Genomic DNA, 25,646 nt, shown 5'->3' on the forward strand with positions numbered 1-25,646 from the left:
ATCGCATGGTTTTCATAGCGGGTAGAACTCAAAATCAAACTGGCATTTAAATTAAAGACAAAATGGTGTTATTTCTAAACTAGTTTGAAACAAAGAGATGATTGAAACTGGAAGAAAGAAAGAAAGAGAGAGAGAGAGAGAGAGGGAGAGAGAGAGGGAGAGAGAGAGAGACAGAGAGAGAGAGAGAGAGAGAGAGAGAGAGAGAGAGAGAGAGAGAGAGAGAGAGAGAGAGAGAGGGAGAGAAAGAGAGAGACCTACTTTTTAGCTGGGATTGTCTTCTGTAAATTCCAAAGCTTTAATGTAAAATCTTCAGAAGCAGTTATTAGCATTGGTTCCACTGGATGAAAAACGAGTGCACGAATAGCATCGAAGTGGGACCGAAGCGTGTATTTAGCACTCCACTGCTTGCGACAACTCTCAGGGTTGGCGGATAACTAAAAATTAAAATTTGAAGGACATTAGCCTTGAGGATGCAGATGGTACTTTATATTAAAACGGTCAGTTTTCTGTCAAGCCAAAATTTTGAAAATGGAAAGAGAAAAAAAAAGGAAACTTTGCTAAGGAAAAAGGTCTGGCTATTCTTTATTTTTCATTTAATAAAAAGTTCATTTCATGTAAAAATTCTGTATCTGAATGCTTTAGACAGCTTTGCAGCTGCCTTCTTAATTTTTGAAGGTAACCTCGATTAATTATTCTTACCTAATCGAACATCACGACTATAGATAACGGCAAACATCTGACAAAATATAATGATCCAAAGCAGGGGCGGATCTAGGAAGGGGTTTTTGGGGCAGGTACCCCCCACCATAAGAAGATCAAAAGTTACAACAATTATAGGGGCGAATAATATCAACGAGGGAGTTTAAGCTCCACTGGTGTCTCCCCTAAAAATGAATCTCTATCCACTCCTGCCTTGGTGTCACCAAGTCAATAATTATAATGACCAAGTGGATGAAAAAAATGTATAAAATTAAGGCGAAACACTACTAGGAAAACTAGACCTCAAAACTTCATGCAAGGTTTGCAAAAGAATGCCAGGAGTTCAAAACGTTTCCAGAATTTCAGAGGAATTCTGAAATTCTTGAAAACACTTCTCTTGCGTGTTTTGCCAGTTTGAGTCTCCTGCTGCCTAGGCTGACGACACTTTTCTAATTAGTCTACCAAAATCGAGTCTGTCAACAGATGTTCATAAAAATGATACTACAAGCATCTTTCTTCAAATTTTCTTTACTCTTCTATACCCCTGAGTTGTCATAATTGCAAAATCCTTGGTGAAAATTTTATCCAATGGCTCGGCTTCACACTCACAAAATTTTTTAATACTCTTTGGCAGCATGCTGGCCATTATTTTGGAGAACAAATCCAAATTGGTTAAGTAATCTTATTGCTCAACAAAGTTTGTTCGGTAAATTTACAGTTTACAACATAATTTGCAGTTAACAACACAGTTAGAAACATATTTTTTAAACTTTCCGGTATTAAGGAATGTTCAACCTGCCTTTGAGCTCTTAAATGAGCCCAATTGAGGACAATCTGATTTTCGTTTGGCCGAAGCAGAATGGCAAATCTGTCATCCTCCATCCGTTAAAAGTGTCCTTGCCATTTCAACCTTCCTTTCCTTATAACCCTATAAATAGGGTCAAACCATAAAATTTCGTACAGTTTATTGCTTGATACACGAAGTCAAACAGGTGCCTAAAACTATCTTCTTTTGCTTTTCGTTTAAGGTGTTCACGTTTCAGTATCATACTTAGCCTAAAGAGTCATTACCGTAAACAGTAACAGAGTTTTTATTGGGCATTTTAAAAAATTAGTTTGGATTATAAGTGCGACCTATCATCAAAATTATTTTGTTCAGTGGTAGCAGGCCACTGGAACATCATAGAGCTGTTTAAGGGCTGATTTGAAAAAAATTTGCCATATCTAAGCCCAGCTGGTCTTGCGTCTGAATGCGGCCCAATTGTAACCCCTCTTGTCTAAAGAAACTGTCATTAAAGACAAGATATAGTTTCTTTTATGAAATACCCTGAATATAGAAAAAGAGAAAAACATTGAAGAAAGTTATAATGATATTAATTTTAAAATGTAACTTTCTTTTTTTCTCTTTAAAATATGATTTAGCTGTTATTTATGTCTAAAACACGTTCTGTAATATTTACTTTTGCATTCCAGCGTTATTGCCCTCTGAAAAACACTATCTTAAGGACTAATTTTTACGACTGGCTTGTAAGTTACAAGCTCATTAAGAAACTGGTCACATTAAAAGGTTGACGCATACCATGTGACAGCCGAGTGGATAGAGCAGCGCCTGCGACTCGTGGGAGCTGGCGTTCTATTCCCGGCTGTTACAAGGGCGATATATAATAAATAATATAGTATAATAATAATTAAATAATATAATAATAGATAATATTAAATAATATAAATAATTTTGCTTATAAATAGATTTTTTTAAACCCTGACAAAAAGGAAAGGTTTTAAACAGTTCTTGGTTAAGAAACAAAAGTAAAGAAAGATCGGTTCCTATAATTGAAATCTTTTTCAAATTAAAGCAACTTTAGACTTTAGTTATTAGTAAATACCCAATGTATGGGAGGCTACCCTCCTCCTCACCCATTGTACTTTTATTATACACTAATGATACTCTCAATGAAGAAAAAGCTACATTTTAGCGTAAAGAGTGGAGAGGAGACTTCAAGGGACAGCGCCCCCTCAAATATTGGATTATTTCGATTAGTTTTCAAGATTCAACCACGCCCTTACCTCTCATATTTTTTTTTTTGCATTTAATTTCAATCATAACCAAACGGGACCGTTCGATCTGGTCAATTATATATAAAAAAAAAACAAAAAAAAAAACAGCTGCCTTTCCATTTTCAAATTTAAACAAATGAAAAAAAATCAAACAGGTGTAGCATTTTAAACTCAACATTGCACAAAAAAAGAAGAAGCAAACTTCGAATAACAAAAATCCAAATATTTTGGTTTCTGAAAAAAAAACAAAAAACTACAATCCATCACAATTGTCACAACTTTGAACTTTACATTCCAAACTCCCCCAGACATTGTTGCAAGACTCTCTGTACATAAATTTCTTTTAATTTGACTTTCAACCTTCCTTTCATTATAGCTAGCATGGCACTGGTACATCATGGGGAGCTGTTTAAGGGTTCATTTGAAAGGAATTTACCATATTTAAGTTGGTAAATTTGCAGTTTTCAACATAATTTAGCTAGGATGAAGGTGAACATATTGCATGAGGCCTTTTCTTATGGAATTTCATAGTTCAATAACTGTTTCTGGGGGAAATTCCATTTCGAGCCTTTAATGGCGAGCCCAAAAGGTAAAACACCCCGTAGTAAAGAAAAACTTAGAAAAAAGAGTCTAAAAAACTGTCAAGTGAAAAAAAAGTTTCATTTGCAAAGAAGTCACAGCAAAACTGACGTCATTTTTGAAGGGTCTCTAGCTCTTTTAAAAAGTTTCTGTAATTCTTTTTCTCAAAATAACATTTTACTATTAAGATTGAGGAAATATTAGTTACCATTCCTGAATCTGCTACAAATGGCGATTTTTTCTCACAAGTCAGTTTTTTAGAAACATGTTTTTGAAGTTTTGGTTACTATGGGCTGGTTTTTAGCACTTTTAGCCCTTTAAAGGCTGAAATGAAATTTTCCCCGGAAGCGATTACTGAGTTCTGAAAGAACATAAAAAAGCCATCAAGTGATATATTCACTTTCATCCTAGCAAAACTATGTTGTCAACTGCATATTTACCCTTTATTCTACCTTTTCCGACTCTACCTTTCTGGCCTTTGCCGTATCTTTAATCTATGAAAATAAAAGACACAGATACCCAATCTTTTTATTTCCACCACTGTAACTTCTTTATTTTCCTCCTTGCTAATAGAATAGAAAAATAGAAAAAAAATAATCAGATTTTCCAATATTGAGAAGTTGAATGGTCTACATAATAGACTGTCCATAACGACCTATTATCAGTTGTTACCTCTCCATGGTTTGAAGCATTTGTTCTATTATTGTTCTTGGAGGTTTTCTTTTGTTTCATGTGCTGTATGTCTTTCTTTTCATGGTTTTACTCCACTATTAACATCGTGAAACATAGGGCTCTTAAATATGCCATTTGCTTTTGTCGTATCTTGGGAGGTCTAAAAGAACATTGATTGTAGAAACAACGTTGTTAAGAAAAATCAAAAGACTAGAAATGCATTCTTCAAAAATGCAGTGTTCTATAAAATTTACGTTGGGTACTTTAAGCTTTATGCTACTTGTGACACATACAATTTTACCTAGTCACCTACGCCTGCAACTTGCATCAAAAGGACGATATAATCACTGGACGTATTTATTTTTGGATCTAACCAGTCACCACTCCAGAATTATGTCATTAGTTTGACTTTTTTGAATTTTTTTTTTTTTTTTAGATATTTTGGAGAATTATCTTTTTTTTCAGAACTAATAATCTTATTTATCTGACTTTTCTTTAAAGAATTATTAAAAATAAAAATGAAGCTATTTTTACAAGTTTTCAACGTATTCTTTAAATAAAATGAAAGCAAATCACAAAAAGTGATTCAGTAAACGGATAACGCTGAGTCTCAGCTCTTTGAAGGGTGTCTCCCTTTATGTTTAAGCTTAAGTATAACTAATATCTACTTTATTAAAATTTAATTTTTTAATAATATAAAATATGCAATAAAATATATTATGTTCAAAAATAAATACACTATAGCTCGTTTTACCTTCACATGTTCTTCAATTATTTTTGAATGACAGCAGTCTTTTGCATTAAAAATAAGCAGCAAAAAAAAAAGAAAGAATAAAAAATCCTTTCCACAGGTTTAAGGCAAATACTTACATCAAATCCCCCTTCAGCTTCATTGTTAACTGTGAGTTGAGCTAACTCTCCAAGACCTAAGTTACCATCAATAGAATCCACGTGAGGAGACAATCCCAAAGCAGCAGCATCAACAGCATTTAATGGAGCTGGTGGAGGAGGAATCCCACTACCACTTACTAGTGGCCGATTCCGTGTACTCGAATTTTGAAAATTAACCACTGTAAAAAGTGCACAACTATACATTTTTATCAGAACACAGTGATTTTCTAAAATCTAGGAAATCAAAAGACAAGTTGTAAAATTCTTAAAAAGGATGTCGAAACTACTGTTGTTTCCCCTATTTCAAGTATAGGTCTTATGTTTACCACAATTTAAAAATATCTACCCAAAATGACAACACAGGAAAACTTAGTGAATAAAGGTCTGGGTACTTTAGCTAAAGTATAGCCTACTGTTGATTACAGCTTTGTCCAAACACTGTGACTGGACTTTCTAAGTTTTATGGACAAAAAAAAAAAAAAAAAAAAAAAAAAAAAAAAAAAAAAAAAAAAAAAAAAAAAAAATCCTAGGAATGAGAACCAAATTATTACTGCTTTAAAAATTTCATGTATATATCATTCCAACCAATATTTGACTTGTATTCACCCAAAAGACCCTTCCATGAATTTTAATTGGTAAGTGAAATTCAGTAAGCATTTGATAGCAAATTACTTTCAATTTTAACATATAAAAGTTGGGAACTATTTGGAAAACAGTATATGTAACATTTTGGCAGTACAACTAAAAAATATGTCTAAAGTACAGTATACCTATCAAATTTTCATACTTCATTATTTAGTTTTTACTATTGCATGGCTTTGGTCCACGTACCAAACATTTAAACCTCCACTCATACAGACTTAGGAGTCTTGCAGGATTATGGTTCAAACAAGATTTAAGATGTCCGCTTTTACCACTAAAATGGTCCTTGAGGCCTCTATTTTTTTTCGTTTTAATGCCTTCACCTCCGAGACTATGTGGTTTAAGTCTAAACAAAATAAAACCTTAAAAAACATAAAAAAAATTTTGGTTAATATCATTAAACTTACCGTTAGACAAAACACAAATAAAAATAAAATAAAAATAGTACATTACTTTCAATTTTAACACGTAAGGGTTAGGAACTATTTGGAAAACAGTGGTTGCTTAAGAAAAGAAATCTTGTGAAAGAGAAACAATCCACTGAATTTATCTCCACTTCATTAGAGCATTCGATCATAGTTCTAGCACCGTGATTCCCAACGTGGCGTGAAGGCCCCGCCGGCAGGGAATGGTAATATTTATATATTAATACCTGGTAATACCTGGCATACATGGTAATACCTGGCAATATTTTGATGGGTCATGGGCAGGACTCGCACCTTTTGGCTGAGTATACTTTAGAGCCTTAATTTTGAAAAAAAAATCATGGAATTACGTCACACTCATATGCATTTAAAGATATAAAAAAAGATATGACAGTATTACAATAACGTCATGCATTGCATAAGATGTGTTCTTTACGTACAATATTTTCCATTAGCATAAAATATGACTAGAGGACGACACCCCCTCCCCCCAGAAAAAAGCCAATGGCCTTTTAAGCTTTATTAAGGTGAATATACTAAAATTTTGAAAAACAAAATTTAAATCTCAAGAGGCGGGGGTCAGGATTTTAGCCATGCCTAGGTGGGGCATGGCCAAAAATCGGTTGGGTATCAATGTCTAGCATAACTACATATTCCTTTAAAACCTGACAAAGAATCAAAATTTTCAGAAACACATTGAAGAAAAGAAAAAAAAATAAGAAAACACCACTTTGTACCATCTCATATAGAGCTTAAATGTCAACTTTTTCGTTCTTATTATTTTTTTTTTTTTTTTTGTTAATCTATAATCTGTCAATTGCAATGACAAAAGACACACATTAATTCATATGCACGTTAAGATTACCTTATATTCTAATTTACCTAATCCTTCATGAGGATTTATTAATGGTAAATTAGCAATTCTACTACAGAATTATAGATGGCGGAAGCCATGTTTATTATCAGGAATTTGCCACAGTCGGTAATTTCTTATTTTCAATGACCCGTGGTCAAAAACTCGTTTCATGGCTGCTAACGTAAGCAAAATTCATTTATTCTGAGTTGCAAAAATTTAAAATAAATTTTTACTTTTTTCTTAAAATGGCTTTATTTTTCGGACACTTATTTATTGTTTTAGTCCTTGTTTTCACAGCTGCTAACCTTAAACAAGTAACTATTTGTTGCACAAGATTTACAGTTCCTTGTTCTTCTTTTTTTCTGATATTTTCTTAAATATCTAAGATATAGGCCTCCAGACTAATATTATAGATTAAGATTTTGTTTTTAAGTCCACTGTCTTATTAGAAGTTTTACGCATTCTTCATTATTTCCATTTCACGATCCAGTTTTATTTCGTCATCCAGAGGCTGGCAGAGCCTGCTGCAGTTGGCTTAGGGGTGGGTTTTAGTGTAACCAATGGTGCTGATTCCGAATATTCGGATGCATCGGCTCGCGATCGTGAAGAACAAGTTAATTTTTGTCTATAAGCTCAAAATTGGCCTATAAGGACACTGTAGTAGTTTATTTTCTGAACCCTCAGGATTGAAAATGACTCGTAATAAACTGTATATATTCTGAATTCTAAAAATGAGTAATTTATGTGGTATTATTTGACCAATCTAGCACACATTAAGAGGCCTCCATCTCCAAAAATATTATATTTTTCAAGTATTTCTAGTGATTTTTTACTCTTATCCGAAATTTCTTAAAGACAATCATTCCTTTTCGTTTTATATTGAGGTTTTCCTAATTATTTTGAATACTTTGGCGCATTTTTGATGATAAAAATTCTTGGAAGGAGCGATAAATTTTCAACTATATCTGTGAAACGGTCATAGGAATATCGTTCTGGTTAATGTCAACTATTCTTCGCGGAAACAATGCACAATGATGAGTATGGGATTCAAATGACAAATAAAGGAAATAATGATACATCTGACATTTCGGTTCTTAATGATACGCCATCTGGCGACTCAAAATGGCGTCAGGAGAAGCGTTAAAACCGATTATATTTTGGAAAAAAGATCGATTGTGATACTTAAGTTTCTTGCTATACTGCAGCACGGGTTACCCTTATACTTATTTTCTGCTGAGTCACATACAGGCTCAGAAATACCTTGCATATTCAGATGAGTAGGAGCACCCTAATCTCTGGATCCTGTGATTGAAAATGAATGAATAAAAATTTTGAAACAGAAGGTAGACAAGTTACAATAGATGCTTCTGTTATTCTTAATGAAGCTAAAATAAAAACCAAACAAAACTGAAAATTTTCTAAACCTTTTTTTTTGGTTCTAGTACTCAAACATCCATTTTCTAAAATTGTCCAATTATCTACAAGTTTAAGGATAAGATCGATACAAAACCTAGAAATTTTTCGAGAAAACACCATTTTTTCTAAGAAAAGTTCATAGTTAACATAAAAATTTTATCTAGTCAAGCAAAGATCACTCCTTGGTGAAGTCAATATTTTCTTTTTTACAAGATCTGAAATCTAACAGGAGGAAAATTTGAACAACATGTAGCGTTTGTTTATATACGCGCTGTCTCCTGAGCACTTTCTTTTTAAATGAACTTTTTAGTAGCCCTATGTCTTTGTGAACAAGCAGAAAACCCAACAGACTAGCCTCTATTCTTTTGTATGTCTGCAGAAGTTAAGCTCCTTATTTTTTAAATGTATGCAAGATTAATTTTTTTTTCAATTTACCTTTTCTTTACAACTTACGTTTTCAATTTTTGAACTTCAATTTCTAACTAATGCTCAATTTTTTACAACTTACATTTTCTTTTCCATATCCTTTTTTTTACATACTTCGCGAAAAATACGGATGAAAACCTTGTTGTGAATAATACTGTGAAGACTTCGAACTATTTACTTAAAAAAAAAAGAAATTTTACAATATGGCACAACTATAGACTGTATACTTAAAAGTTCCCAACTAAAATCAAATACATCAAATAATCGATTAAACTTTTCCTTTGAATTATTACATTTCAATATGTATTTTTTAATATGCAGCATTTTGGCAGTGCAACTAAAAAGATTTTTCCATCGTATACCTGGTTTCATTCTACTTTAATTCTTCGGTCAAAACAGCTACTTATTATATGAAATTTTTTGGTGTATATTCAAGGCTATCATAGCCAAGAACGAAGAAAATCCGATGAAATGAAAAAAAAGAAACACTCAAATAACTAAAACTACAGAAAAACATCTACTTGGTGTCCTTGGAACGCAACACTTTTTTTTCGTTTTTTTTAAGAAGTCAGTGCGTTTGCTTCTTGAACCCACTTTTGTCATTGATCTTAGGTAAGGCAGCTTAGAAACTCCAGCGGTACCTAGGGCTGAAATTGTCCAACCTTGAGTAGTCAAAAATTTGCCAGGTCTTAAGAGCATGCTGCATAGGCCAAAAAATATTAAGAAAGCATGGGGTAGAAAGCGCTAGGAATAGAAAAAAATGTCAATATGCTTCCTATAATGCAGTCCTCCTTGAGCAATGAAAGACTGCATTGTGAAGCACATAAGAAGATGAATAAAAAAAAAACTGAATAGTAGAATAAAATAAATAATTGAATTGAAATAAAAGAAAATCTATAAATACGAAAATAATTCAAAAATCATTCACACCTGTTTGATCTTGATCAGATTCTTGGTCACTTTCTGCAGTGGGGTTCGGATAGGGGTCGTCATTCAGATTACTAAGCATATCTTGCAATGTGCTTCGCTTTGGTCCTAAATATGCGTGCAAATAATTAAGAAAGTTAGCCAAAATAAATAGAAAACAGAAGAAAAGAACATAAAAAGCGAAATAAGAACAAAAAAGCATCACGTACCTGCCCAGAAATTTATTACTTGGAAATGGCTAAATTACCTAAATATTGAAGGCTAAATACTAAAGCAACCTTCCAAAGAATGCGAAAGTGAAGGCGAAAAAAAAACATTAAAAAAAATCCGAGGGAAAAAAGCTCCACCAGCAAAATCAATAAAAAGAATACGTAATAATAAAATGCCACTATGCCTTGTCCCGAATAAAAACCTGTTCTCAATCAAGTATACGACCACAATTCTATCGGTTATAATAAAAATTCAAAAATTTTAAAGTTAAACAATCGATTTACCTATCATAATGACAAACAAATGGATGGGGTTTCTCTGAGCTTGGCTGCAAAATTCTTTCTTATTATGGAGAAAATGTATAAACAAAATATGCTAGATCTACAAAGCTAAATGAGCCCTATTTGAAAAACACATTAAAATTCGAATTACCGGAACAACAAAATATAAAATTAGTTATTTATTAGAGGAATCGAAAAAAAGAGCACATGTTCTTGGAGCAGCAACCAAAAGAACGACCTATAAATTTTATCGAAAATTCGATTAGGCTGTATTAAAAGTTTTGCTCGACACCACACAAGGCGTTCTAAACCCAATTTTCCCCTTGTTTTATACTAATACAAATTGGTGTCATTAGAGACATACCGCTAAGGAAGTCTATGCCAGAATAGACATCAAATCAAAATATAAAATAACGTGAAAAAAAAGCATAAAATAAAGTAAACAAAATCACCTAACTGGTACTCTATTGCATGCACTGTAAATAAATCTAATAGTTAGACTATAAGATTTAGTTTGTTCTTAGAGTTATCTAACTAATAGTTCAAAATAGTTAGACCTTAATTAAGCCCTAACTCTTAACAGTTAAGCTCTGAACACACGGGGTTTAACTATGTAACAAAATATTTACTGCAAAAACTTTTACAAATAAGGATGAATTACCGAAAAATATAAAAGACGTAAACCTTTCTGCTAAAAATAAGTTTTAATTTCTAATGCTACCCATAGTCCCTGTTGCCTATGATTACATGCCAAGTATATAATCTAAAACCTACAATGAAGCAAGGGTTGAAAACCTCCAAAGTGTAGGATATAACGAGTTTCATTACTACACTTTTCAACTACTTTTTAAGCTGAAATAAGGGAGGTGTGTTGGCCATGTATTAGTCAACATTTCTCCCTCGTGTTTACACCGTAGACAAGTATACAACCTAAAACCTACAATGAAACAAGGATTGAAAACCTCCAAAGTCTAGGATATAATGAACCTCATAACTACATTTTTCAACTACTTATTGAGCTGAAATAAGGGAGGTGTGTTAGCCATGTATTAGTCAATTTTTCTCCCTCGTGTTTACACCGTAGGCAAGTATACAACCTAGAACCTGCAATGAAACAAGGATTGAAAATCTCCAAGGTCTAGGATATAATGAGCCTCATAACTACATTTTTCAACAATTTTTTAAGCTGAATTAAGCGAGGTGTGTTAGTCATATATTAGTCAACTTTTCTCCCTTGTGTTTACACCGTAGGCAAGTATAAAACCTAAAACCTGCAATGAAACAAGGATTGAAAACCTACAAGGTCTAGGATATAATGAGCCTCATAACTACATTTTCCAAATTTTTTTTAAGCTGAAATAGGGAAAATGTGTTAGCCATCTATTACTCAACTTTTCTCCCTGGTGTTTACACCGTAGGCAAGTATATAACCTAAAACCTCCAATGAAACAAGGATTGAAAACCACCTAAGTCTAGGATATATTAAGCCTCACAACTTCATTTTTAAACTATTTTTTTTAAGCTGAAATACAGTAGACGTGTTAGCCATGTGTTAGTTAACTTTTATCCCTGGTTTTTACACCGTAGTTCATTCTTTTTAATGGGGACCTTCTATGGAGTTCCTTAGTAGGAAACTTCCGAAGAGCTTTTGAAAAAAGACTTAGTCACTTAAAAAAATTAAGATTCGAACGGTTGAGGGCCTCTGCTCTCAAATTCTCAAAAAAACAAACTTGGTGGATTGATCTTTTTAGCAAATCAGCCATAAAAGCAAGGCCGGCTTAGAAAACATGAAAGAATCTTAAGATCGATCTTTTTCTTAAGTCACGTATAATCTCATCAAGCTCACTAACTTTTTCATCCATGGCTGTTGCATATAGTTTTTTTCCGCTCTCTGCATTTCTTAGCTGCTTTTTCATTTTTTTTATTATTTTTTTTTTTAGTAGAGCGTTTATTTTCGACGTAATAACATAAATTAGGGATTTTTTTCCAGCGATCTGGTCGCAGTTTATGTGGTCGAAATATCCAGACTTTTGTATCTGTTTTAGCTGTCTAATAAACTGACTTGTCCCCATATGAACGTTTATTTGTTAGTCGTAGAGCGTTTCATGTCTCCATGATTCAATTTCCAGTCTGATTTTCTTTTCGGACTTTTTCCCTGGGTGGCCATAGTCTTCTTTCTTTTTTACTATTCTTTTATTATATCTTTATAATATTTATATAATAATTATATGTTTTATTTTTTAATTTATTCTTTCTTTTATTCTTTATCGTCATTGTTTTCAGCATGATTAGATCGTGATATCCATCTTGGACATATCCTTGAGCAATCAGTAATCTTTCTTCGTTCATGAGTAAACTACCGAATTCAGCCTCAGAATAACTGAAATTATAATAATGAAATTGAAAATAAAATGAAAATTATCGCAACTCGATTAGATGCTTAGGAAGGAGGTATTGGCTTTTGAATTGAAAAGGAAACTAAAAGGAAACATGACTATCACAAATTTGAACTTTCGCCTTTCTAAAAAAAATTAATTTCAGATTTCATTTTCAAATTTTCATTTTACTAGTTATCGAGTGTAACTTTCATTTTGGACATATTCCTTGAGCATCGGTAATCTTCCTTTGTTCATGCGTAAATTACCGAGTTCAACGTTAGAATAATTTTCGTCATCACCTTTCGGTGGTTTCTTCACTGTATTAAACAAAAAAAACAAGTTTTTTTTTTTTTTACTGAAAGTAAGGAGCGACGTTCAAACTTAAAACGAACAGAAATTATTTCGTACATGACAGGGGCTATCCCCTCCGCAACGCCTCGCTCTTTACGCTAAAGTTTTTTATTGTTTAAAAAACTAGAGTTGTGAGAAAGTCAAACTTTCGCGTAAAGAGCGAGGCGTTGAGGAGGGGACAGCCCCTGTCATATAAGGAATAATTTCTGTTCGCTTTAAGTTTTAACGTCGCTCCTTACTTTCAGTTAAAAAAAACTTGTTTTTTTTTATTTAGTTTTTGAACGTTTATGAATTAATGCAGGTTTTTATTTTGCCTCACCGTACATGAATAATTAAAACCAAATTTGCATATTAATTTTACTTTTATTTGGTTAAATGGCTTTCTCGAACGTTGTTTAATATTATTTAAGAACGTTTTTCTTAGTAATAGATATACGTAACTTACGAATTAACTTACGTAACGAACATCAATATTCATATATTTTTAATACGTATATTAGGGGGTTCGCCTCCTAGTCAATACCTCACTCTTTACGCTAAAGTTCGAATTTTGTTCCAATTCTTTAAAAACGACCCCTTAATCACAATGGCCGTTTAATTGCAGCAATTTTTTTCACGGACAGGCTCAGGTAGGTACTCTACTTTTTTACGTAGTTCTTCTCGTAGACTTATTTTGCCCAAACGTTCATCTACAGCAGCCCAGAGGTCTCCTGTGTATAAATCAATTCAGCTATGGAATTCAATCCCACCAGATGTCCCGTTATTTCTGTCTGCAAAGGCAGTTTTTCGTCTTGTCTTTCCAGTTTAGTCATTTCTCTCTCCTTCGTTTATTTTCCCTGTTTTCTCTTTTCCTAGTATTTCTCCTTTATATATCGTTATTATTATGTTTTTTTTATTTTTTTTTATTTACTGTATGGTAGTGTTTATTCTCTTTAATCTTTATTTCATATATATTGTTTGATTTAGAGTAATATTTATGGTTGTTTTAGTGCTTTATTATGTTGTAAGGCCCACAACAAGCCAAGCTTCTTGGGCCAAATAATTTTTCTTTACGTTTGTAATAGAGTTTAGTATTAATAAAATGATTGATTGATTGAATTACAATAAATAGCTCTTATGAAAGTACTAAAAAATCTTTGGCTTGAAGAGCAAGGTATTGACTAGGGGGCGAACCCAATCAAACACGTAATATTTTCTGTTCGTTTTAAGTTTTGATGTAACTCCTTACTTTTAGTTTAAAAACTTCTTTTTTATTATTTAGTTTCTGATCCTTTTTTTAAATAATGCTAGGAAGTCCGGCGCCCCTTCTATAGTAATGTCCCTCCCCCCATGAAAACTTCCTCCGTGTAAAGATCCTCCCACATAACCCCCGACCCCCCCCCCTACTACCATAAAAAATCCCCCCTGAAAACGTCTGTATAATTCCCGAAAACCAATACTATATGTTAACATTGGGTAAAGTTCATAACTTTCAGCCCTCCCCCCGGGGACTTTGGGGGATAAAGTCATCCTAAATGACATAGTTATCATACTTTCGACCATGCTGAACAAAATGGCTATCTCAAAATTTTGATTGGGTGACTTTGGGAAAAAATGAGCGTGGGAGGGGGCCTAGTTGCCCTCCGTTTTTTGGTCACTTAAAAAGGGCTCTAGAACTTTCAATTTCAGTTCAAATGAACGCTCCCCCGATGTTCTAGGACCACTCGGTCGATACTATCACCCCTGGGAAGAATAAATACAAACAAAAAGACACGCATCCGTGATCATTCTTCTGGCAAAAACACAAAATTCCACATTTTTGCAGGTAGGAGCTTGAAACCTCTACAGTAGGGTTCTCTGATAAGCTGAATCTGATGGTGTGATTTTCATTAAGGTTCTATAACTTTTAGGGGGTCTTTCCCCCTTTTTCAAAATCAGCCAAATTTTCTCAGGCGCGTAACTTTTGATTGGTAGGGTTTTGATGGGATTTCAAGTCATTAAAACCATAAACGCTGCTAAAAAAAAATATAAAATTAATTTTAGATTAATTTAATTCTCTAACATTACGTTTATGTAATGAAAGCGAAAGGACTTCTTGCGATTAGAAGGCCTGGTCGCATATCTAAACTTTTGTAGATTTTTGAAAAATCAGTACCAGACCAATCCTCGGGAAGTAGTTTATTTATCGATGCTAATTTGTGGTAGTTTCACATTTGGTACATTATTTGATTTTATTCTTGCTCATTTTTGGTTTAATGGAGTTCTTTAATTTTTTTTTGAAAAACTTATGTTGGGGAAAAAAAGTTTCTAATTAATTTCTGTTCGTTTTATATTGACATAGTCTTTTCAGGTAAAAAGAAAATAATACTTTAAATCTTTTCGTTTTTTTAAGACTTTATAGTTTGGCCTGCTATTTGTATGCTGGAGAATAATTTTCAGCAATTTTTAACAACATACACCCTTTTAAAAATCTGGACACAAATAGTAGAGTTTAATTTAGTTCATAATTCCTCTAGTTGACTTGAAATGGAAAACTTGATACCATTCACAAAAAAATCTGTTTACTTTCTTTGATAGCTTGGATACACTTACGCTATTCTGATTTGGTTAAACTTTACGAGCAGAAGTAGCCCCGAAAGTTTGAACATAATACCCTCAGTCGTTCTTGGGATACTTTTTAGCAAATCATGCATTTTTAGCTTGATCTTTTTAGCAAATCAGCCACAAAAGCAAGGCCGGCTTAGAAAACATGAAAGAATCTTAAGATCGATGTTTTTCTTAAGTCACGTATAATCTCATCAAGCTCACTAACTTTTTCATCCATGGCTGTTGCATATAGTTTTTTTCCGCTCTCTGCATTTCTTAGCTGCTTTTTCATTTTTTTTTTTATTATTTTTTTTTTTTAGTAGAGCGTTTCTTTTCGACAATTTTTAACAACATACACCCTTTTAAAAATGCGGACACAAATAGTAGTGTTTAATTTAGTTTCATAATTCCTCTAGTAGACTTGAAATGGAAAACTTGATACCATTCGCAAAAAAATCTGTTTACTTTCTTTGATAGCTTGGATACACTTACGCTATTTTGATTTGGTTAAACTTTACGAGCAGAAGTAGCCCCGAAAGTTTGAATACCCTCAGTCTTTCTTGGGATACTGCTGAGATGTCTTTTTGGGAATTAGCATTAAGAGAGTGCATATTGATTTAATCTTAAGGCAAAATTTAGTTTTTAAACATACTGGGCAAATGGGAGGGTGGGCGTGGGAGGGGGATTACTTGCCCTCCAATCACTTTCGACTATTAAAAAGGGCATTAGCCCTTTCTATTTCAATCAAATGAACCCTTTTTGAAGTTCCCAAGACAACTCCTTCGATACGAAGCGCCCTGGTCTAAACAACAACAACAAAAATTAATACATTATACCCACATCGATCTTTACTATAAAAATGTCAAGCCTTTTAACACTATTAAAAAGGGCACTAGGCCTTTCGATTTCCAGTCGAATGAGGCCTTTTGGAAACGACAACGCTTTCTATAAGCACCTTATATGCCCCCAGGGCATAAATTACAACCCTTACCTTAAGGTCTGTTAGGGTGGTTGTCATCCTCTAAGACCGAAATTCAAGAACTTTCAACTACGTTAAACAAAAAGGCTATCTCAAAATTTTGATTGGATGTGTTTGGGGAAATGGTGGGCGTGAGAGGGACGGTAGTCGCTCTCCAATAACTTTCAACTATTAAAAATGGCCCTAGCCCTTTCAATTTCCTAGCCTTTTTGAAGTTTCTACAACAAAACTTTCAATAAAAATCTTATATGTCCCCAGGGTATAACTTACAACCCTTGCCCTGAGGGCTACGGGGGGGGCTAATCATAACAGACCTACTTTAATATTTTGTCAACTACGTTTAACGAAATAGCTCACTGAAAATTTTGATTGGATGTCTTTGGGGGTATTGCGAGCGACAGATGAGGGCTCGCTGCCCCCAACCACCTTTCAACTATTACAATGGGCACTAGCCCTCTCAATTTCCAATTGAATGAGCCCCTTTTGAAGATTTATGACAACTCCATCTATAAAAACTTTATATGCCCCCAGGGCATAACTTACAAACTTTGCCCTTGGGGCTCTGGGGGGTTTGTCATCCTTAAATAAATAATTTCTAGAACATTCAACTACGTTGAACAAAATGGTTATCTCTAAACATTGATTGAATGTTTATGAGCCCTTTTTGAAATTTCTACAACAACCTTCTATATAAACTTTATATGCCCCCAGGGCATAACTTACAACCCATGCACTGAGGGCTCTGAACGGGTTATAATCCTAAAAGACCTAACTTCAAGAACTTTCAACTACGTTGAACAAAATGGATATCTCAAAATTTTGATTGGATGTGTTTGGGAAAATGGTGGGCGTGAGAGGGGCGTTAGTCCCTCTCCAATCACTTTCAACTATTAAAAAAAGCACTAGCCGTTTCAATTTCCAATAGAATGAGCCCTTTTGAAATTTCTATGAAAAAGCATTCCATAAAAGCCTTATCTGCCCCCCCAGTGCATACATCAACCGCTTTGCACGGAGGGCTGGGGGGGGGTTGTCACCAGCAACGGCCTAATTGCCTGAACTGCCAGATACGTTGAACAATATATATAGCGTAAAATTTTGAAGAGTTGTGTTCGAGAAAACGGAGCGCGTGAGAGGGGGGTTGGATGCCCTTCACTCACTCTCAATTATTACCAAGGTAAATAGCCCTCTCAATTTCCAATTGAATAAGCCCCTTTTGAAGTTTAATGACAACTCTATCTATAAAAACTTTATATGCCCCCAGGGCATAACTTACAAACTTTGCCCTTGGGGCTCTGGGGGGTTTGTCATCCTTAAATAAATAATTTCTAGAACATTCAACTACGTTGAACAAAATGGCTATCTCTAAACATTGATTGAATGTTTATGAGCCCTTTTTGAAATTTCTACAACAACCTTCTATATAAACTTTATATGCCCCCAGGGCATAACTTACAACCCATGCACTGAGGGCTCTGAACGGGTTATAATCCTAAAAGACCTAATTTCAAGAACTTTCAATTACGTTGAACAAAATGGATATCTCAAATTTTGATGGGATGTGTTTGGGAAAATGGTGGGCGTGAGAGGGGCGCCAGTCGCTCTCCAATCAATTTCAACTATTAAAAAAGGCACTAGCCCTTTCAATTTCCAATTGAATGAGCCCTTTTGAAGTTTCTAAGACAACGCTTTCAATAAAAACCTTCTATGCCCCCAGGGCATAACTTAAAACCCTTGCCCTGAGGGCTGTGGGGGGGCGGGTGTCATCCTTAAAGAAATAATTTCTATAACTTTCAACTACGCTGAATAAAATGTCTATCTAAACATTTTGATTGGATTTGTTTGGGGAAAAGGTGGGCGTGAGAGGGGGGTTAGTTGACCTCAAAGCACTTTCGACTATTAAAAAGGGCACTAATCCTTTGAGTTTCCAATCGAATGGGCCCTTTTTCAAGGTTCTACGACAAAGATTTCAATAAAAACCTTATAAGCCCCCAGGGCATAACTTATAACCCTTGCCCTGAAGACTGTGGGGGTGAGTATCCTGCTCAAAGGTATAATTTCCTGAACTTTGAACTGCGTGGAACAAAATGGCTATCTCAAAATTTTTATTGCGTGTGTTTGAGGAAATCGTGGGCGTGGAAGGGGTATTCGTTGCCTTCCAAACACTTTCGACTATTAAAAAGGGCACTAGCCATTTCAATTTCCAATCGAATGAGCCCTTTTTTAAGTTTCTACGACAACGCGTTTTATAAAAACCTTATATGCCCCCAGGGCATAACTTATAGCCGTTGCCCTGAGGGTTGTGTGTGTGTGTAGGGGGGGGGGGGGGGGGGGGTTGTCATCCTCAAAGACCTAATTGCCAGAACTTAAGACTACGTTGAATAAAATGGCTATCTCAGAATTGTGATTGGATGGGTGTGGGAAAAGGGGGGGCGATAGAGGGTGGTAAGTTGCCCTCCGATTACTTTAGAATACTAAAAAGGGCATAAGCCCTATCAATTTCCAATTGAATGAGCCCTTTTTGAAGTTTCTACGACCACGCTTTCTATAAAAACCTTATATGCCCCCAGGGCATAACTTACAACCCTTGCCCTGAGGGCGGTGGGGGAGTGTCCTCCTCAAAAACCTAATTTTTATCTGGAAATCAACTACGCTGATCAAAAGGTCTATCTCAAAATTTTGATTGGATGTGTTTCGGGAAATGGTCGGTGTGGAATGGGTGTTAGTTGCCTTCCAATCACTTTCGACTATTAAAAAGGGCACAAACCACTCCGATTTCCAATAGAATGGGCCGTTTTCGAAGTTTCTACGACAACTTTTTCGATACAAAGTGCCCTGCTCTAAAGGAAAAAATTAATAAATAATACATTGTGCCGACATCGTTCTTATATGCCCTCAGGGCATAACTTAAAACCCTTGCCCCGAGGGTTGTGGGAGTGTCCTCCTCAAAAACATATTTTCTATCTGGAAATCAACTACGCTGAACAAAATGGCTATCTAAAACATTTGATTAGATGTATTCAGATGATTGATGGTCGTGGGGGTGAGTTACCTTCTAACCACTTTCGAATATTAAAAAGGGCACAAGCCACTCCAATTTCTAATCGAATGAGCCATTTTTTAAGTTTCTACGACAACTCCTTCGATACGAAGTGCCCGGTTATGGAAAAAAAAAAAAAAAACAATACATTGTGCCAACATCGTTCTTTACTTAGGCAGCGCTATTGCGGTGCCTATGATGATGTAACAGATGCAAAATTTGAAAAGTTGCTTTTCTGTGGCATGATGTCATCTTTGAGTGTTTCTGCAGCCTGGCTTCCTTTGGTTTGTTCTTTACTAGATTCCTATTAGGAAAAAGCCAAAGGTAGAGAAAACCTTCTTTACTTTTTCCTGGGTGTCATATGTAACTTTAAAAAAAAAGGCGGGTTTTTCACATGTGTTTTAAATTAAATTCTATATTCAAGAAACAAACCTTGGAACAAACAATATAGAAGTGCATATCAGGATGCTTGTTATTTATCTAATAAACAATATTACGTATCCTCGGCCTACTATCGACGTCAGATCAGTCTTGCCACTAAATCTACTTTAAAAGCATCTATAGCTATAGGAAGTGTCCAGACACGCAAACAAAAGAAATATAATACAGATGTCGGACTGAAAATTTTTTGATAACCGATATTTTTCGTGCTTCCGCTCGTCTCTTCATTTTCTTTCAAAAACTTTCGAGCAATGCTGCCAGTTATGTACATCGTTTAGTGCGACACCATCCAGCACCCCCTACCCCCCACAAGACTCATTGAAATTCAACTCTGTCTAGCTGGCGTGCAGTAGTTCAATATTGTATAACAGTATACTATTTATACGCTCTATACAATAGCCCTCATTTTTTATGGACTGTGTACATGTTTAGGAACGAGCACGGGACCCTTTGTCAGCCCAATCTCTGAATCCGGAAAGACTTTTATACAGTTTTACAATGGATATTTAGCTCGATTACATTTCTGCCCTGTTTGGACGAAAATTTCGGTTTTACGGCACAAAATCGACAGTTGTCTGTGGTAAGATCTGAAACAACGATCTGATATGGTAAAACCTGTTCGAGCATTGTTTTTCTTTTTTTCCCAAAATGGCAGAAACATTTTAATACTTAAAAAAAGGTCACCAGAACTGTTAATTTTTGTTTGAATGAGGATTCTCCCGATATTTTCCGACCGCTGCGCCGACATTATCTCTACTGTGGGAAAAAACTAATAAATAAGTCTCCCACAAAAAAAATTAATTGTGCTTTGTGCATAGGAAACTGAAACTCCGTAATCGAGTTCTTGGAAATACTAAACGATGCAGCAATTTTTATCAAAATGGCACCTTTTTTTAAAAATTGCGCGAATTGTCTCAGCCTCATAACTTCTTATAAGTTTCTTTTTAATTTATTATTCTTACACTTTTGGAATAACCGTGAAAAGAAGATTCTTTTGGTATACTTATTGTTGCCAAAACTTCGTTTTAAAAGTTTCTGTTACTACAGATAGAGGTCGTTCTTTATATACGATTCCTTGTTACGAAGAGTGCAGACACTTTTTGACAATAGTAGCATCCTTTGACAGTCTTGGTCCCAAACCCTTTTTCATAACTGTTACCATCACAAAGAATAAAAAACGAAAATAAGCTAAGCAAATTATACATTCGAGTCGCAAAGAATAAGCACAGAGAAGCGTTAGCACATTAGTTGACTGAACAATAGCCAAAAATACATTACTTAATGGTAACACGTGCTATCCGTAGCAGAAGGAGAATTTTTTTATTTCATTTAAAAAGGCGAAAAGTGCCTTCTCCTTACGAAAAAATGCCTGGAAGCTCTTGATCTATATTTACCACGTCTAGACATCGAAATTTGTATGTTATTAATTACTTGGGATACTCATTTTACACCTTTAAATCTGTGTATAATGACTAACGTATTTTCCATCAACGTCAAGGTTGTACACCTTTGCAGAAGCTTAAACATTGCAGACATCCTCATGAGTTGATATGACAATAATCTACACAATTGATGTCGCGCCAGTTAAAAGTGATCGTTAGAACAAGCTAAGAGTGAACGTTAAGCCAGGTCCTCAACCACTATGGATGAAAATAGCCCTCGAACACAAACCCGTTCTTTTTCAATAAACTAGCTTTTACCATACCCACAATCCATTTTTTACAATTTTTGGGAGACTTCCCAACTTGATTTATTTTAGAAAACCACTCTTCTTTTGAAAGTTCATTTTGAAATTTTCCAGTCCTTCCATATTTCATTTGATTCCTTAAAAAAGGGGCTAACACCACCTCCAACACAGTTCCTTCCTTAGTGACCCATAAACCAAGTCAAGCATTAGTGACAGTGAACAAAATGCGCAGTGGCAAGGTCCCTTATCCCACGAGGAATTTACAATTGGGATACTCACTTGCAAGGGATCCCTTTTTCTGTTTTCCCCGATCCCTCCTATATTGTTCCTTTAGTTGAGCAATATGGTCAACGTTTACTGACCAGTCAGTTCCATTACTATCACTTCCAGGTTTGAACAACGCTACAAAGTATACACTCATACACCTATGTTCATACAATAAATTGCCAGACTTTCCGTTAAAACACTCTTACAACAAACTGAATCTAGCAATTGGTTAAGCTATAGATAGAATGTAGCTATAGATAGTGCCTTTAATTAACCGGAATAAAATTACTTATTTCAGATGACTGCAAAACAAATTCAGCCCTTTCTTTTAAAATTTCGCAATAAATCGCTTGATTGACTCTAGCTTTTGTATGTAAGTTTACTGGACTTATCGGCTGTGAGTTTTCGACCCGAAATTTCGCTCCAAAACGAAAGCCCTCTCGAAGGAACGGGAAAGGGTAACTTTCACCGTGCACGTCAGTACAGATTACCTCAGTTACCCTTTCACCGTTACTTCGAGAGGGTCGTCCTATTTCAGTTTTTGTGTGTGTTTTAAGGTTTGGTTGTTTATATTATCTTTTAATTTTTATCGGTACTTTTTTATTATTCCGCACTGACGACGGTCAAGCGGAGGTCTTGACCAAAATATTTCCATTGTAATCTGCATTTTTTTTTATATATATAAAAAAATAGTTAAAATTAATTTTTAAAAGTTAAGATACATCTGATCTATTAAAAACTCTTTGATCATTTAAGAAACTTGGGTTTTATTTTTGATGAATAAGAATACCCACGGTTATTATGATACATCTGATTTATTAAAAATATTTGATCGTTTAAGAAAATTGAGTTTTATTTTTAATTAATAAGAATTTATTAATTAATTACTGGCTGTTTTTATCTTCGTTTTCTCTTGACCAGAATTTCGGAAAACTACAGTCAAAATAAGCAACAAACTTTTTCTCGATTTCCCTTTGTTTGCTATATGGAGTCAACCGCTTAGGATAGCTGGAAAATTATATTAATAAATTTTTAACACTTATATTAGACAGCTTTTTTCAGCAAAAATTTTTTTTTAATTGGATTCGGTAATGGAATGTTGTAAAAAAAACGAACAAAAAGCAAACTGTGATGAGCTTTCCATCAAACCCCTTTTCGGTCTAATAAACGAATAAACAAAATAAGTAATCTTATAATTGGCAATACTTTAAAAAAAGGTCAATTTATTCAAGATCCAGTTTTTAAAAACTGGCTTATTCTTAGTTATTTTTCTTTGTTTATTGTTTTTTGGGGTTTATTTTTTACGTTTGTTATTTTTCATAGTTAGCTGGAACAAAATTATTTAACTAAATTGAAACTGAAATTAAATAATGTTTTGTCATAATATTTTGGTGCTTAAAAATTATCTACTTTTTTTCTGTTTTCTATTAAAATTTTTTAGGAAATATTTTCCATTTTTCCAATTTCTAATTATTTATTGTTATTCATTGCTTTTTTATCTATTAAAACAAATTTGACACGATAATAGATCGACCTTCAACGCGTTAGCTTTTTTTAAGCATTGCCAACATAAGATGGCCACTAATTAATCTATTTGTTTATTAAAACTCGTTTGATCTCCTCCCCACACCCACTAAAAAGCAACTAAAAAGCACCCAAAAAGAGAAATCAATCTTTATTGGTGAATGCAGGACGGCACTGCGCTGAAATAAGGTCAATATATTACCTCAAATAGGACCCCACCGCAATATACGAAAAAAAATGATTGATGAATAAAATAATGGAAAACCAATATATAAAAAAGAAGGTTGATCATTTTAAGATAGCTACATTCAGTAAAACAAGTGAAAATCGTAAAATTTAAATTAGACACAAAAGAAGCAGAGGATGTAAATAAGAAAAAAAAAAGGAAAAAGAAGGAAAAAACAGCATTCAAATACAGAGGCAAAACTAAAAAATTGGTCGCATATTACCAAATGGACAAAATTTTGATTTCTTAGGAACAAAAAAAGCTCCTAATGAGTGTATTGGAAATAAGAATTTACAGGAAAGATTTAATTATTTCCTCTGTTCTACTTTAAACTTTAAAAACTATCAAATTACAAAAAATTTACATTTGGCATAGTAGCACATAAATAGTATATAAAGTACAAAATGGAAAAAAGGGAAAAAGTGAAAAAATACATTTTTAAAATATATCCGAAGCAAAATATAGAGAAAAGCGAACGCAGACTATTCACGTTTTATTTAAAGGTTAGACGGAGAGGGGGAGATGCAGCAATTAAAGCGTAAAACTGAATTATAAATTAAAAAACAAAACAAAAAAAGAAACAAACAAACAACCTAGTCAACTTCATCTAACAATAAACGCACCGCAGAAGAGGCCTCCTCCCCCCGCACCTATTAACTATAATTTCTTATACTTGCCACGTAATACACACATTTTCCAGTTGTTTGCCACAATCCGAGGTATAATTCTGCATCCAGTAGAGAACAGTCCTTTTTTTGTCTCCAAAGACAACATTTATGTAGACGTAAGCCCAATTTAAAGGGAAAATTCGCTGTTCAGAGTTCAGACAACCTGACTTATGCATGAAACGAGTGTAAACGTTCATCTATGTTAAGGACTAATTAAGCTCTATCATATTAATATCTAAAAAGCCTTTTTTAATGTTCAGTTTATTAGTACCTCTAGTATTAAGCTAATCCAAAGGTACAAAAACTTAAAAAAAGAAAAAAGAATTCGCATGCCAACCAATGGTCTGCGTAGCACAGGTACCGATCTCCTAATTCTCTGCCTTTGGCCGAGAGAGCAATGCATAGTTGGGGAAAATCATCCGGGGAAAGGAAAAGCATCCGGGGAAAGGAAAAGCATCCGGGGAAAGGAAATCATTGGGGAAAAGCTTTCCTTGTTTCCCCCCAAATTTCTGCAAGTACTCATTTGGAGCTGGGTTGACTTTTGGCTGAGCTTACAGAGTCATATCTCTGACCCCCTTTGAAAACCAAACAGTCAGAAACACCAAAACTCGAACCCCCCGTTCTCAGGAATATTATTCGTTCTCACGAATATAGGATTTTTAGTCTCGAGCGCAAACCACTCGGCTAGGAAGGAATCCAAAGATACGATTATGAATAACTATTTGTTATTAAATTGTCACCAACTTAGCTCTTTTTCTGAATCAGTTCAGGGCTTTGAACAGCCAATTTAAATATTGAATTAACATATAGCTCATGTACTTAGTTGACAAATCGTCGATCACTGATCATTTCGGGAACTAGCCTTTAACCACAATCTGTGTAGGCTAAACACAATAAATCACATCTTCAATGGACGACGAAAGTTCTCTGACTAAATGATAATTTGAGTATCATAGGTAAATATAGGATTTTTTTAAAATCACGAATGAGCTAAATGATAGGAGATTCTTAATAATCTAATGCCAACTCACCCCATTCAGATGTTTCCTTTGACCCGTCATTTGCTTCATCTTCTCCACTCAGAAAGCTGAACTCATTCAGAACTTCTTCAGTTTCATTATCCATGTCTTCAACAAGGTTACCACCTGCAAAAATACTGAAACTTAAAGACCCTAAAGTACCAAAGTTATTTGGTCTATATTAGTACCAAAGTCCATTTATTCCAGAAAACAGAGATTTGCTCAGATATTTCTTTAGTTTGTTTCAAAATTATGACATCTTTAGGATAGTATCACATTTCCGTGAGAGTTTTCATGTTGAATTTTCCAGTGCCGAGCTACCTGAGGAGCAAATACGAAAAAACAAATGGAAAAAAAGATGCGGTCGATGCAGAATATCGTAGTTCAAGTCACTTTTCTTGTTTTTCAAGCCGACACACTTTCTT

The 25,646-nt window shown here is 34.4% G+C and overlaps 1 protein-coding gene across 3 annotated transcripts in view; it reads right to left on the reverse strand.

Annotated features, from left to right (window-relative positions):
• Positions 1–25,646, reverse strand: part of Cka (Connector of kinase to AP-1) — a 98,466-nt gene that overhangs the window by 32,084 nt on the left and 40,736 nt on the right. The window contains exons 6-10 of one of the 3 annotated variants that reach the window (XM_089092136.1): positions 25,234–25,347; positions 21,797–21,919; positions 9,592–9,696; positions 4,876–5,075; positions 259–434 (exon numbers count right to left, since the gene is read on the reverse strand). In XM_089092136.1, the coding sequence (XP_088948262.1) occupies positions 259–434; positions 4,876–5,075; positions 9,592–9,696; positions 21,797–21,919; positions 25,234–25,347 (718 nt within the window). The remainder of the gene's footprint in view (positions 1–258; positions 435–4,875; positions 5,076–9,591; positions 9,697–21,796; positions 21,920–25,233; positions 25,348–25,646) is intronic. The other 2 variants (XM_089092137.1, XM_089092138.1) reach the window with 2 other exon arrangements.

This window comes from Artemia sp. Qi Xiang Cuo, chromosome 7 (genome assembly GCF_049724085.1).
Source record: "Artemia sp. Qi Xiang Cuo chromosome 7, ASM4972408v1, whole genome shotgun sequence".
In the NCBI taxonomy this organism is placed as follows: Eukaryota; Metazoa; Arthropoda; class Branchiopoda; order Anostraca; family Artemiidae; genus Artemia; species Artemia sp. Qi Xiang Cuo.